Genomic DNA, 15871 nt, shown 5'->3' on the forward strand with positions numbered 1-15871 from the left:
GCCTGTGGTCCAGGTCTGTTGTTTTTAGCTGCTGTCCTCTCCCCCTCTCTCCTCTGCACCCGTTCAGAACAGCCCACTATGGGAACTGCGGATTCCTTCTGAAGTTTCCAGATAAAACTCAACGGCTACTAAGGACGAAGAAAGAAAAGAGTCAGAAAGAAACCCTCCCAGCAGCTCTCTAACAGCTGACATGCTCCGGGCACCTCCTGCCCCCGAGCACCGGCCTCTCCCTACGCGTGAGCGCCGAACCACCGACAGCCTGCCGGGTCCACTGTGCAGATGGAAAGACTGAGGGCGGACCCCACGGAGGACGACGTCCAAAGCCAGGGCGCTGAGCCGGGTGCAACCGAGCCAGCAGGCCCCCAGGAGCCGGACCCGCAGCTCCCCAGACCCCCCACCCCCGCCCCCCGCATCCATCGGAGCCAGCGCAGTTGTTGCCTAGGAAACGGGACGCGCAGGGAGGAGCCGCACTGCGCAGGCGTAGCGTCCTGGTTGCTACGGCCGCGGAGAGTAGAAATCAAGTTCCGGGAGCCCACTGCAGCCGCCGAGCTCGGGAACCCCAGACTGAAAGGAAGTTTCCCAGTGGGCGAAGGAAAGAAGGAAAGAGGCCAGCCATGTCCAACCTGTAAGTGGTGGGTTATCCGCCTGGGCCAGGTCTCCAAGCGGCTTTCAGCTGGTCTGCCTTTCCCTCTGTCCTTCCGCCCCCCACCCTCGGTCTCCACCGTTCTCTCTCTCCTTTCTGTCTTTTATCGAATTCAGTATGCCTCGGGATGGATTATCTGCTTGTGGACAGGAACCTTAGACCCCTGTCTTCCCCACGCCTAGAAGGAGCTGCAGCCAGGCCTTGCTCAGCGCCCAGTGCCCATGCCTATGGATGATTGAGGCACTTTTCCTGTTAGACTTCCTCTGTAATGAAAGGGTTGCTTGTGAGAACACCTAGGTCCCCAAACTGCATTCCAGAAAGATCTGGAGGAAGCTGAGCCCACAGATAGGTCCTGAGTGTCTCTGGTACCGTCCTATGTTCCTGGCCTGCAGTCACCCAGTGTAGTATGATCCACTGGGGATCCAAGTCACTGCCACAGGCGCCCGGCTCTGAGTGCTGTTTCTGCCTCACAGATGAGGCTGTAAGGGTGTGATATCCAGGCTGTAAGGGTGCACTGGGCACAATGCAGGCAAATGACTCACAGGGCAAACCCACGGGCGGCCACAGGCAGCTCCAGCCCACCTCTGTTCTGAAATGTTCCTGGAAACCCAAGCCTGGTGGTTCCTAGCTCATCCCGGCATGGATAGCTGGGGACCAGGAGAGCAGTTCCAGGCCTGTAGAGACCGAGAGTGTTGGATATCAGTTCTTCATGGAGATGTCTGTGACAAACAGGAACTTGACAGGGTGGTTCAGGGTGGTCTTTATGAGACCTAGAACAAGTGTAGATAAGAGAGGATGGAGAGGGGGCTGGAGAGACGGTTCTGTGGTTAAGAACACCGGCTGTTTTTGCAGAAGACCTGGGTTTGAATCCCAGCATCCACGTGGCAGCTAACAACTGTCCATGACTTCAGTAACAGGGACCTCTTCCGTCCTCCACGGGCATTGCAAGACACTGGTGCACTTACATACATGCAGGCAATACACACGTACACATAAAATATAATAACTTTTAAAAAGAGAGGATGGAGAAGCCATGGGTGAATAGAGAGAAAAGCTAACACAGCAAAGGGACTAAAGTGTCCTGGAAGCCAGGCGGGAGATGGCAGGTGCTGTAGGAGGGTGGCCAGGCTCTGCCTGGTGCTGCTGGATGAGTTCACGTGGAATCAGTTATCCTTGACAGAGGAATGATGGAATAGAAAGATCATTCCAGAAAGAGCAGGAGGAAGTACAGTGCAGTGAAGGCCTAAAGGCATTTCACTGCAAAGGAAAGGGGCAGGGTGGTGGCCATGGCAGGGTACACGGGCGACGGATTCTTTAGACAGGTAACAACAGCATGCGTGTTCACTGAAGGAAATACCCAGTGGTGAGGAAATCAGATAGTATTGGACAAGGGGAGGAGGTAGGTGCCAGCCTTGAGATTGAGAGCCAGTGGGAGGACATGGGACCAGCAGGCAGGTCAGCCTCACACACTGGAGCTCAAGGTGCAGCCACAGCGCGGGGGGAAGCAAGGAAAGGATACTCTTCCAGGAGACATGAGGGGATGGAAAGATGGTGGGTCACAGCACCTAGAGGGACAATAAAGTCAGCAGCTGAGGAGGTAGGACTCAGAGCGAGGGGGCAGGGGAGGTTAGAGGTGGTGTAAAGAACCAGGAGGCCCCTGGACCAACCACATCAAGGACAGGCACGCCCCACAGGGAAGAGAACCCTCCCTGAGAACGTACCCTCACAAGGACCAGGCGTCTCTCAGAGCAGGAAAGGCTGACCACAGACCCAATGGGAAGGATTGGAAACCGCATCATCTGTCGACGGTGGACAGAATTTTCCTTTAGCACACTTAGACCTCCTGAGGAGGCCATGGTGCCTCCCCAGCCCTCAGTGGTGGGATAAGTACCTCAAAGACATAGAGTAATGACCTGGTCTTTCTTAGCTATCATGTTCAGCCCTAACCCAGCACTGCCCTCCTGACTTGAGAATCTGCCGTGTTTCTAGGTCACATGATCAACTCTGAAACCCATTGTAGGCTTTTAAAAACACTAGGCATGGGGGCTGGAGAGATGGCTCAGAGGTTAAGAGCACTGACTGCTCTTGCAGAAGACCCGGGTTCAATTCCCAGCACCCACATGGCGACTACGAACCGTCCTTAACTCCAGTTCCAGGGGAATCCGAAGCCCTCATATTCTCTGTGTGTGACCAGTTGTGGAATTCTGCAGTAGCCTCCATCTGCCAGAGTCCTTGGTTATCTCCGCTGGCATTGCATGACACGGGTACACTTACATACATCCAGGTAATACACTCATACATACAAAACAAGAATAATAAATAAAATATTTTTTAAAACACTAGGCAATCTCAGGGTTGAAATGCCTTTAATTCCCAGCACCATCACACCTGTGACCCCACCCTGCAGGAGTCCTCTAGAGAGGAGGTGTGAGCACAGGGAGTGGGTGTGACCTGAACCTAACTACTTTGAGAAGAGGAACAGCTTTGGCCCTATCACACTCTCCCCTTTGACAGCCTCCTCACCACAATCAGCAGAGCGAGCACACACCCCCAGAAAGAATTGTGGGGGATGCTGAGGCAATGGCAGCATCAGTATAGAACGGACATGTCCTGAGGGTCTGTCGGCTGGTGGTGGGTAAACCACACAATGTTGTGCGCACTCCACAGGATGTTGGCATTAAATAGCAAGAAGTCCAGCTTGTGCTACAACACGTGGACTCGACAAACCCCATGTGAGCGGAAGGCATCACTCGGCTTAGGATGGGACTCCATTTACAGACAGCCCCGGGTCACAGTCTTGCCACTTCATGGAGTATGAAAGTCACTGACACTCAGTAGACACTGTGCTCTGAGTTTGAATGTGGATCTTTTCCTACGCTAATGATTTGTATCTTATCCTCCGAACGGTCAGCCCTCAATCTAGAAGGAAACCTGCCTCTCTACAGTGTGCCATGTGGCTGAGCTAAGTCCATCCCTAGATTAGGATCATCAAATCCATTTTCCAATTACAGTGTCTTCAATTTGGTGCAACTGTTCATGGGATTGTCTAGAGCTGGCCAACAGAGGCATAGACAGGCAGGGAGGAAGCAGACTCAGTAGTGACTTGATGGTACAGGTTTCTTTTGCAGTAATGAAAATGTTCTGGAAATACGCTGCAGCAATGGTTGCACAACACTGTGAATGAGATACTAAAGGCCCTGAAGACAGGGCCCCTGGTGGTATGTGACATGTCACCACATTGCTTCTGTTAAACCCCATCTTGCCGTGTCCCTCATCTCACATCATCATCATAGGACCCACGTGGGCAGAAGGACCTGGAATCTGCAGAGCAAGTGTGTGGATGCATGCCATTCTGGCCCTCTGAGGGAGGCCGGAAATCAGCTAGTGTGACTGAGGCCTGGTAGCCGGGCCCCTGAGTGGTGGGGTGTGGCTGTGGATGCACGGAAGAGGGTGAAGGTGGGAACCAGAGTCTCTAGGGAACAGGCCTGGCAGAAGGAAATGGAGCCATCTTCAGTGCTGAGGAAATCGGGCTGAGATGTGGAATTTTCAGGGCCACATAACATTCCACATTTCTGCTCAACCAGCCCCAGGCCTGTTCTCTCCAGATATGGGTCCCTAAAAGACAGTACTGAGGAAGAGAGAGCCTTCGAATCCAGGGCAGGCCCTGGGAGGCTTGAGCCACCAGGAATGTCCTTGAGTTCCAGCTCTGCTCAGCTCTGGCCTTGGACGCATCCTCCTAAAGCAGGTGCGTGCCTGGGCCCTGTGGAGAGCACAGACCCCAGCTGGCCAGACGTCCCATTGCAGCACCCGTCACACTGAGATTCTACTCCACCAGGGCAGTTTGGAGTTCTGAGGTGGAAGCAGGCATAGCGTGAGTGTGGGTCTGGGTGGAGTCAAGCTACCCGTCTGCAGTCTTTGAAGACAACCTCCTCCCGGGGCTGGCCACTCAGTTCAGTGAGTTGATGTATAAGTTGCCTTTTATCTTTTACCATTTATTCTGTCTGCACCTTTAAAAATTAGAATACTTACTCTCAGTAGATTATTACTGGACTCTTGATATTAAATTTATAGACCCATCTCCAGACTTTTATATACACAGTATAGAGACTGTGTCTTTGGGCAAGAGGAGATAATGTCTTGTGCTTTTTCTCGTCTTACAGCTTCTGGAATTTTCTTCAGCTAGCTCTTCATAGCCCTCAATGTGCTTCAATGTCCTTTGCTTGAACTATAGATAGGATTTCTTTTTTCATTTTTTCTCTGCTTTTTATTTGTTGTGGGCGTCATCTAAGCCTTTATGTTCTAAATTGATATTCTTTATATTTATTTTTATTTCATGTGTATACATGTTTTGCCTGCACCTATATAAGTGTACCTGTGTTGTGCAATGTCCACAGAGGCCCGAAGAGGGCGTCAGAGGCTCTGGAACTGGAGTTACAGATGGTTGTTGGCCGCCATGTGGGTGCTGGGAACTGAACTCGGGTCCTCTGCAAGAGCAGGCAGTGCTCCAGCCCTGAAACTCTTTTACTGATGTTGTCACACTTAGCAATCAAGGCAAACAGACCTCAGCGCTGGAACTCTTTTACTGCCAAGCCCTTATGTTGCTCGTTCATCACCTTTCACCCCTAATTCTGGGGGACATAGTGCTGCTGTTTCTCTGCGGAGGATGTCCTGGTCTCTGGTTTCAGGATCTTGCATGACTCAGCACTCAACATGTACATGGGGCGTCTTAGCTCTGGCGCGGCTGCCTGTCAGCATGTTGAGCAACTTCTCAACTCCTGTGACTGCACTGCAGTTCACAGCTGTACATGTCAGGTGCACCCACGTCAGCCAAAGATATTCCTGGACTCACCCAGCCTTGGTTAGGGGAGCAATGCTTTTGTTTGGTTTGCTAAATGGAGTTTCAGATCTGAGTTCTGAGCAGAAAATTAGCCCATGGTTTTCTCCTTTCACCGTGTCCATCAGCTTAGGCACAGTGATGGTCAGTGTTTGTCTCCGTGACACAAACTGGAGTCACCTGGAAAGAAGGAGCCTCAATTGAGCAGCTGTCTCCAGAAATTTCCTATAGCCATGTCTCTGAGGCATGTTCTTAATTGCTATTGATGTAGGAGGGCCCAGCCCCCTGTGGGTGGTGCCATCCCTGGGCAGGCGGGCCTGGGCTGTGTAACAAAGGTAGCTGAGCAAGCCAGGGGAAGCAAGTCAGTAAGCAGCACTCCTCCATGGTCTCTGCTTCAGTTCTGGCCTCCAGGTTCCTACCTTTAGTTCCTGCCTTGACTTCCCTCAGTGATGGAAGGACTGTGACCTGGATGTATAAAATAAGATAAGCCTGTGGTGGCTTGAATGAAAATGTCCCCTGTAGACTAAATATTCAGGCATTTTTGTCCCGTTGGTGGTGCTGTTTTGGGAGGTTTTAGAAGGTGTGGCTATTATGGAGGAAGCACGTCACTGGGGGCGGGCTTAGAGAGTTCTTAAGTCTTGCCAGATCCCCAGTTGCCCTCTGCTTCCTGTGCCTGCTTGAAGATGTGAGCCTCTGCTTTCTGCTCCTGCTTCATCCACTTCTTGCTACCATGCCTCCCCACCATGATGGACTCTGATTCCCCTGGAACCATAAGTTAAATAAACTCTTCCTTCTATAAGTTGTCTTGGTCACAGGGTTTTATCACAGCATGAGAAAAATGGCTAATACAAAACCCTTTCCTTCCCAAGTTGGTTTTAGTCAGTGTTTATCACAGCAATAAAGAAATCAAATTAGAACAGACCCCAAGCCCTAGTTGGCCCACAAAACAAATTGAGCACTATTTCTGTGTTCAATGTTCCAGCTATGGAGCCCACTGTGTTTCTAACCTGGGCTCTCCCATGCCACTGAGTTCCTTGGGCCACTGTCTTCTCAGATTCTAGGAGTCTGGCCTTTAGTAAAGTCCCTGCATTTCAACTTAGACCCTTTGTGGCTTTGTGTTTTCAGGCAGATGGCTGACGGTAGCTGTGCCTGGGGAGGCCTGCCCTCACTGCCGACTTGCCTGCCCGTCTTTTCCTTTTCCTATTCGCTCCTGTTTTCCATCTTTCCAGGGCATGAATAACAGCATGTCAGGCACTCCAAGTGCTTTGGGCAGGTGCACATGTTGTTTCCGTGGTTCTTGTTCGCCTGTGGACAGTCATGGCCCCTGGTTAATAACATCCACCATTAAACACTAGTTATGCAGACTGAAGTATCTTGCGGTAAACAGAATTCTAGTTTTCTGATGATCACGTTCTCTTAAATGACGAACTGTCTATTAAGTGCTGTTTCACCAGCAGAGTTCTCTAGACATTGCTCTGTGCAGGGAATCCTGGTGCTTGTGCATAGTGGGGATGGAGCGCCAGAGGCCAAACTCAGCATCCTAACTGGATGGGATGGAAGAGCTCTGCTTTGTGAGTCATTCGATCTGTTACTCATGGTGGTTGCTGCTTCTGTGCCCAGTGACTCTGTCCATGTTTGCTGTCTCCCTAACAAACAGGAAGTATAAAACATAGAGGGCAAGCATGAGCCCAAGGTTCAAAGCCAACCCTCATATCTGTGACTTGAGCTTTTTATCCCTCAGTTTCCTTGTCTGCAAACCAGAGTGATAGTCTACTTACCTCAGAAAGAGCACTGTGGGAATTACATCCATTGTTTTATATATAAAGCCCTCAGAACAGTGACTTCTGGTGCATAAATTAAGTTACTACCACCATCAATCATCACCCCCAACACCACATCACCTCCATCATTGCTATTGTCTCCACCATCAACACCACCATCATCACAGTCATGATCATCACCACCAGTATCATCATCATCATCACCATTACCATCATCACCACCACCACCACCATCATCGTTACCACCATCATGACTGTCACCACCATCATTACCATCACCACCACTCTCATCACCACCACCATCATCACAGTCATCACCACCATCACCGTTATCACCAGCACCATCATCACTTTACCGCCATCACAGTCATGATCGTCTCCACAAGTATCATCATCATCACCATTCCATCACCACCACCATCATCATCATTATCAATATCACCATCATCACATCACTACTACCATCATGGCCATCACCACCACTATCATCATTACCACCATCATCACAGTCATCATCACCATCGTCATCATCATACTATCATTATCACTAACATCGTCATCATCATCACTACAGCCAACACCACCATCACCACATCATCACCACCACCATCATCACTGTCCTAATTTGCTCCCTACTTGTTGCCGGTTCTCTCGGGAATGAGGGTTCTGACTGAGGTGGGGGTGAGCAGTGCAGAGTCAACACACAGACACCGGGAGTCGGGTAGAAGCAGGCACTAGGCAAGGTGCTGAAGGCTCATTTATGGGTGGGAAGGGCAGGCCTTATATAGCTCTCCCCCGCCCCCAGTGTCCAATAAGCTGGTATGTTGCTTCCTGATAGATCTCCTCATCCAGGCTGCTCATGTCATCAGTCTCTAGGTCCGGGGAAGATTATAGGTTGGCTCTTTTGTGGAAGCGTGGGCTGTGCTCTCAAGGTGGAAGCTGTGCTCTCTAGTGCGGCCTGTGCTTAGGTCTGGCACTTCACCTCCTACATATCCATTCCTTTTTATTATAGAAAGGTCAGTGGGAGCCGAGGTTCTTTGCTTCAACATAGTTGACCCCACCTCAGAGGGCACCCAGCTTGATGGACTGTGCCTGTCTTGGGTCATCCTGACCATCAGGACCTTACCCATCATTGACTACCATCCCTTGAAGGGTGTGACCTCTGGCATGACCGTGTGAGGGAGGAGGAGGGCAAGAAGTTACACAGCCACTTCTCGGATGTCAGCAAGCCAGACCTGCCAGACCTCAGGGGTGGGGGGGGTCAAAGTCTGGATCCTCAAGTGTCTTGAGAACCTGATACACAGAGTAATTGACTTGGTTTTGTCAGCAGAAGTATAGAACAAAGCATTTTATGAGCAAGAAAAGAATTAAGACTATGATACCCAGAGTAAATAAGTAACGATCCATGAAGGGTCAAACAAAGCTTTTAAGTTCGACCAACGTTTGTCGAGGAACCCAGAGTTTATATCTAATATCTGAGCCTGTGTATAATTTAGGGAGATGATCTGGTCAGTGAGCAAGGTGGAGTAGTTGAGAAACTTTTGGTTCCAGTGGCCATGGATGTACAGTGAGAGTTCCATCCTGGCCCTAGCGAGGTTATCTGCTTTGTAAGGTGTGAGACACAGGCCTTTGAACTGTGGGTCACAGGCCATTAGCATCATCTGTTTGATGATTGCCATCTCTTCCCCAAGGAGCTCTACCTGTTGTTGGATGACAGAAACAACCTGGAAGAGGTGTTGATTAATAAGAGACTGAGTGTGTAAGGCTGCAGAGGTTTTGGATACGACCTCATTGAGTGTTTCCACAGTAGTGGAAGATTGAATGATAGCAACAGCAGCAGTAGCGGCAGCCCCTAAGGAAAGGATAATGGCAGTGACAATAGCCGCGGTAATACCAAAATCTCTCTTGGTCCAGGGGAAGGGTTGGAGAGCCATCTGTTCCATGAGGGTGATAACATGGAAATGAGAAGCATTGGGAATGGGAACCCAGGTTGCTGCGGGTTCACACACAAAGAGAACCAGAGAGGCATGGAAAATCCAGCATGCCAAGAGAGTGGAGTTAACGAGGGAGCAGTCAAGGGTATCCCCAGGGTCATCCAAGAAATTATCAAGGAGCAGAGCAAACGGTGGTCAAACACAAACAGGCGAGGAGATTGAATGGGAGATGTTAACAGAGACTTCATTAGGTGTCCAAGTTGGGTCTGTGACACCTGAGGAACCCATCTCTGAGTTATCGGCCGTACACGTACCATTAAAGATGGCTCCACCTAATACAAAGAAGAGAGGACGCAAATCCAGGGAAGCTGCCGGCCTGCAGAGCTCCCAGGGCCCCCTGACAGTGTCTTTATGCCTGTGGTCAGGGTAGACATAGGAGTAAGGTTTTGTAGAGACAAGGTGTCTCCATCCATAAAGAGGAGCGTATCTCCAGGAGTGAGTGGGAGGCAGTGTTCCCATGGAATAGGAAAGCGCAATATGGTGGGAAGTTTATGGGCGGGAGGGTACCGGGTCCATGGAGGACGCCTGACACTTGGAAGGGAGGGGTGGTGGCCCCAGGGGACACGAAGGACACTGTAGTCTCAGAAGTGTCTTTTACTAAGGGAGACCAGATTTTGAGGCCCCATAAGGAGCCCTGGCTCTGGTTTCCACAAAAGTCACCTGTTGTGATGTTAAAGAGGGAGTGACAGTGAGAGGCATTAGGGGAGAAGGGATTAAGGACTGGGCTGAAGCAGAGCGATCCTGCAGGGGACCATGTGCCATTTATGGGAACAGACGCGTGAATCAATTCCATAGTGGGGAGACTGAGGGATTCATTAGTAGTAAAGAGAACCGGGAAAGCAGGTGACTGTTCATCTACAGGGAGGATCAGAGGTGGTAAGGGGACCAGGGCCCAGAGATCTGAAGCCTGGGGAGAATCACAGCCAAAGGACAAACGGGTGCCAAGGATAACGAAGCCAGAAAAGGATGTCATGGCTTATCAAACTCTCAGCTGGGCCTGGTCTCCAGATGGGTTTCCATAGCTGGCTGGAGGTCTTTGATGGAATCCAGATGGGGTTGTAGAGTCCTGTGGAAAAATACAAGCATATCCCAATCCTTGTTTCAGGATGGGGACTGGTTTATGCCACAGGGATGAAATCGTATCCCTCCATCTGACAAGTGGCAGAGGCATAGCCCAAGGCAAAAAGGACCAATCTTTGTATGCTGGACTGAGACCCTGGTGATCAAACATGAGGAAATTAAGGTGGAACAAAGCCTCAGTAAGGGCCAAATGAGGGTCACCTTTTAGCCAGGAGGGACTTAAGTGTCCTGTTGGTCCTTTCAACAATGGCTTGTCCTCCCCTGTTAAGGGGCCTGAGAGGCATGAGTAGGGCACAAGTATGAGTGGACAAAGTGCTTGCGTTGGGACACAGGGATTTCTGGGAGGGGTTTATGAATACTCTGAGGGGACAGGTGGAATTGTTGATGTAAAGCTTTCACTTGTTCTAACAGGTCAGACTGGACTGTCATGATCATGGCATCTGTGGCAGCATTTCCCCAAGCTAGGATTCAGGGAAAGGCGGAATGTGAGCAGATATGTGAGATGTGCCATGGGTGACTTCTATTTTCTAGGCATTCCTGTAGCCTGACCATAGTGAGGTGGAGTGAGGTGAAGGAGTTTTTAACATGAGAAAAGGCGATGACCTTAGCAACCTGAACAGCATAGAAGCTATCAGAAAAGAGATTTAGGGGTTCATCCTGGCACTCTGCTAAAGCTTTAAGTATAGCAAGAAGTTCTCCCAACTGGACAGAGCCAGGATTAGGGATGATGTGGATGATGTCCTTTTTTCCAAAGGGTGATGTATCAGGACCCCAAAGTTATTCTTCTTAGTGTCTGAAAAGGCAATGGTCGTTTAGGGAATTGGTGAAGAGGAAGGGGTGCTGTGCGGTTTAACTTCAAACGGCAAGGTGAGAAGGGCCTGAATTCTTTTGTCTTGGGGCAGGTGATTGTCAATGGCACCTAGGAAGCCTGACACCATAGTCTAAAAACTTCTGGAATTGGCCCAGAGGGCCTGTAGGTTACAGAGGGGAAAAGGGAGCACAATAGTGTTGGGTTCTCTAATGAAGGTTTTTCCGAGCTTGAGTGCAAAGTTTGACTGCCAAGTTAAAGGCCAGATCAAACTTGGAGGAAACCTGCTGGAGCTCCGAGTATGAGAGATGGACCCAGATAAGTGGCCCAGTCTGCCAAAGGGCACCAAGGAAGCCAGAAGAAGTCAATAGCATTAAAGCCTTAGGGATTGTAAGGGCTCATACCTGTTGAGGGTTGATGACGAGAGTAACTCAATGATCTTTTGCAATAAGGCAATGGCTGGAGGAGGGAAAACAGCACCTTCAATTCCTCCAAGGGAATGGGCAAGAATGGTTTAAGCCAATTTATGGTGCCACAGAGTTGTTGAAAATCTGCTAGTGTATAGACCATCTCTGAACTAAAGGCAGGGGCCATAGGGCATATGCCAACTGAAATGTTATGCCCCAAAAAGGCAAAAGGAGGCACCTCCTGTAACTTATCTAAGGTGATAGACAAGTAAGGGGTGGATGGGCCATCGAGGGGGTATAATGAGCAGGAGGTGCATCGGAGCAGGCGGAACGTAGTTCCTTCCAGGGGTACTGGGGTGGTGGTGTCTCTGATTGTTGTGGCTTTGAAAGCGGGGTCTGAGGTAGGGGCAAGGGGGCCCCTTCTTCATCTGGATCAACCTCAAGGCTGGTTCCCATATCAAAGTCAGCGGGGGTTGAAGTAATGGCCTGATCCTGACAGGTTGCGGGTTCTCCTCAGGCCAGCTGTGAAGACCCTAACCTGGATAGGGTCCCCTGCTGATTGGGGGGGCAAGAGGCGTGGAGTCACAACACACAGACCCAGGGAGTCAGGTAGAAGCAAGCACTAGGCAAGGTGCTGCAGGCTCGTTTAATGCAGGAGGGGGCACGCCTTCCCTTTTCTCCGCCCCCAAGTCCCTTTAGTCATCGTATCGTTTTCTGATTGGTCCACGCCACACAATCTGTCAGCAGTCACTCGGCTCGCAAGCAGGGTATAGAGGCGTGGGCTCCTTTTGGCAGGCTATTTGCGGACCAAGAGGTGAAGCAAATTCTCGCTGAACCCCAGGGCTCTAAGGCTGGCAATGATGGCTAAAAGGATCAGGACAAACAAGGCAGGGGGAATGACTCCCGACCCTACTTCCCTTTTTCAGGCCAAGAAAAGGCCTCGCATCCAGAAGTCAGGATCCCACATATTCTCGGGAGAGACCCAAGGGGCCAAGTTAGTGGCTTCACCCCAGAAACTTTCCATATCTTTTGGTTTCACTTTCAGTCTCCGAGTTCTAAGGAGCGATTTGAGCACTGCCCTTTGTGGTTCCCTGCACTGTGGTGGTAGGTTGCCTATCGTGGGAAGGTCCCGTGAAGGGAAACTCACCACAAAAGTAAAAGGCAAGGGTGACTACCAAGAGGGCACAAATGAAGCCTACAAGGACTGTGAGCCACTCAGGCGTAAACCGCCCCAACATGAAAAGGTGCTTCGGATCCAAATGTCTTGTGCTTAGTGAGGGATTTCCGAAGGCCATGACACCTTCGCCGTATGCTCACACAGTGTCTCCAGGACAAGCAACAGGATGACCCGAAGCCTGGGCTCTGCGTTCGGGGTGGATCAGCCCTTATGTGAACTCACTGGGACAAGCCAAGGAATAAAAGGTGTAGACGTGGGCTTTGGGACCACACGGCAGAGTGTGCCTTCCTGATCTAACAAATATGACAAACAGGGTAGAGGGGACAAAACCCGGGGCCTACTCACCGAAAGAACCAAAGTTGGGGGCGTTGCCAATGCCAGGGGGCCGGGAACCCTGTTTGGGCACCAGCTGTTGCAGGTTTCCTCGCGGGTCCAGCCCACGAGGGACTGCAGGGAACGAGGGTTCTGGCCAAGGTGGGGGTGAATGCTGTGGAATCAACACACAGACACCAGGAGTCGAGTGGAAGCAGGCACTAGGCGAGGTGCTGCAGACTCGTTTATTGCTGGGAAGGGCAGGCCTTATATATCTCTCCCCCTGCACCCAGTGTCCTATAAGCTGGTGTGTTGCTCCCTGATAGATCCCCTCATCCCAGCCGCTCTGTCATTCTCTAGGTCTGGGGCAGATTATAGGTTGGCTCTTTTGTGGAAGCGCAGACTGTGCTCTCAAGGTGGAAGCTGTGCTCTCTAGTGTGGCCTGTGCTTAGGTCTGGCACTTCACCTCCTACACCTGCTGTTATAAAATACTCTAACCAAAACCAGTTTGGTGAGGAAAGGTTCATTTAGCTTACATATCCTGATCACAGTTCATCAGGGAGCCCAAGGTAGGAACACAGGGCAGGAACCTGGAGGCAGGAGCTGAAGCACAGGCCATGGAGGAATGCCCCTTACTGACTTGCTCCCCTGACCCATGCTCAACCTGTTTTCTTATACAACTCGGAACCACTTGCCCAGGGGTGGCTCCAACCACAGTGGACTAGGCCCTTCCACATCACTCAATAATCAAGAAAATGCCCCATAGACATGGCCATAGGCCAAACTGATAGAGGAAATCCCCCAAGTGAGGATCCCACTTCCCAGGATCCTCAAGTTGACAACTGAAGCTATCTAGCATGATCACTGTATCACCATCACAGTCATCATCATCACCACATCATCACCATGACCACATCCTCTCATCACTACTACCATCATCACCATCACCACCACCATCATCATCACACCACCACCACCACCATCATCGCATCACCATCATCACATCACCATGTGACTGTAAAACCCTCTTCGAATCAAGAGGCATTTTCTAGCTTTGGGCCAGGAAGATGGAAAAGTGATCAGAGATTTGCTCGACGGCCATTGCAGTTTACCAGTCCCAGGAACGTGCAGAGCAGTGTACTTGAGGAATGGCAGGTGGTGGGCGGGGAAACTGGGAGGAGAGAACGTGGTGCTGATACCAGCATGAAGTGGAAACAAGGTGGTTGAACATGTGTATTTACCCCCAGTTCTCCCTAAATTGCCTCTCACATGTCAATAAACGATTTGAAAGGCTATGAACTCATGAAGGCAAAATAGCATTTTAGTATCTGTCAAAACCATCAGGAAAACCCAAGAGGGAGAGAGATGGGCATGAGGTGTGAAGCAGGCAAAGAGCTAGACCCAAAGCCAGAGCTCCCCTGGAAGAGGGGGAGCCCTGGTGCTTCTGAGGGGGGCTAAAATTGAGGTTTGGTTATAGATCTGCATGCAGGTCGTGTGTCCGTCACCCCATCTCTTACGCACCCTAGAGAGCATGTGGCCACTCCTAAGCCACTCCTTGACCAGCAGAAAATGATGCACACATGTGGACAGTTGGGGATCAGGCTTCAGGCATAAGGACACCTGGGAACAGTGGCCGGGCAAGCAGCCCAGAAGGAGTGAAAGTGACTTCTCAGCCAGGGGACAGGGCCACCATCTCCCATCGCACAGGAAAAGACATTGAGGACAGTGGGAAAGCAGTGGTCAGTGTCCCTCCAGGGCAGCCCCTCCTCAGACACCCAAGGCGTTCAGGTCTAGTGTCAGTCCTGATTCTTAAATGTAAAAGAGCCAAGAGTCTCCCAAAATTGGGGAAGTGGAATCTCTACCATGAAGGTTTCCATCAGGGTCCTAACAGGATGAGCAGGAGCAAGAACAGGACAGCGGTGAGCCCTGATAGCCCTTTTAGTGGGAGGATGCCCCCAGTCCTCTGCTGCCCCCAGGGAGGAAGCAGGACAGCCCAGCTCCTGTTTCTAAAGACTCTTCCCACGAATGAGGAAAGAGGACCCTGCAGGTGCAGGCCAGTGAGACCTGCAGGCCACCCCCTGCTCCTTGTTTCTCCTACTGTTACGGCTCTAAGGATGGAAGCTGCTGTCCAGCTGTGGCTCACTCATGCTTTCTACTTCCGTGAAAGGCAGGCAGTACTGGTGAACACGCTGCAGTTATTTATCGGTCCCCTCATTGGTGGGTTCTCTTTACATTTCTGTGACTATTTTTTAAGACACTGGAGAGATAGCTCAGCCAGTGAAGTGCTTGCTGTGTAAGCATGAGGACATGAATTCATTTTTTTAAAGCTGGATGTTGGGCTGGAGAGATGGCTCAACGGTTAAGAGCACTGGCTGCTCTTGAAGAGGACCTGGGTTCAATTCCCAGTACCAACATGGTAGCTAACAACCATCCATAACTATAGTCCCAGTGGATCTGATGCTGTCTTCTGACCTCTGCAGGCATTGTACAACACAGGTGCACTTTCATGCAGGCAGTACATTCATACATATAAAATAAAAAATAATGAATAAAATATTAAAATAAAAACTGGATATATAAGGTGATTTGATCAATCCATGCCCACTCCCTCCCCTCCAACATTCCCCCTCTCTGAAGAGGTAACCCTAAAATCTTTTGAGGATTAGATACAAGCTCCCAAATACTTTTGACATTTTTGGCCTTTGGAACAGAGTATGTTGCTAACAGGCCCAAGGACGTTTTGACTTTTAGCCAAGAAACTGGCTACATTTCTTTGGGGCCTTTTTACCCTAACTGCCTAGCCAATTCCTACCTCTTATTCTTATCACACCATCC

At 50.4% G+C, this 15871-nt stretch overlaps 1 protein-coding gene across 1 annotated transcript in view; it reads left to right on the forward strand.

Moving 5' to 3' along the window:
• The first annotated feature begins 509 nt into the window (after nt 1-509).
• Nucleotides 510-15871, forward strand: part of Iqca1 (IQ motif containing with AAA domain 1) — a 180864-nt gene continuing 165502 nt past the window's right edge. Inside the window, exon 1 of the mRNA XM_029558967.1 lies at nt 510-625. Within this exon, the coding sequence (XP_029414827.1) occupies nt 615-625 (11 nt within the window). The 5' untranslated portion in view covers nt 510-614. The remainder of the gene's footprint in view (nt 626-15871) is intronic.

The sequence above is a fragment of the Nannospalax galili genome, unplaced genomic scaffold, assembly GCF_000622305.1.
Source record: "Nannospalax galili isolate Female #2095 unplaced genomic scaffold, S.galili_v1.0 scaffold149, whole genome shotgun sequence".
Lineage (NCBI taxonomy): Eukaryota > Metazoa > Chordata > Mammalia > Rodentia > Spalacidae > Nannospalax > Nannospalax galili.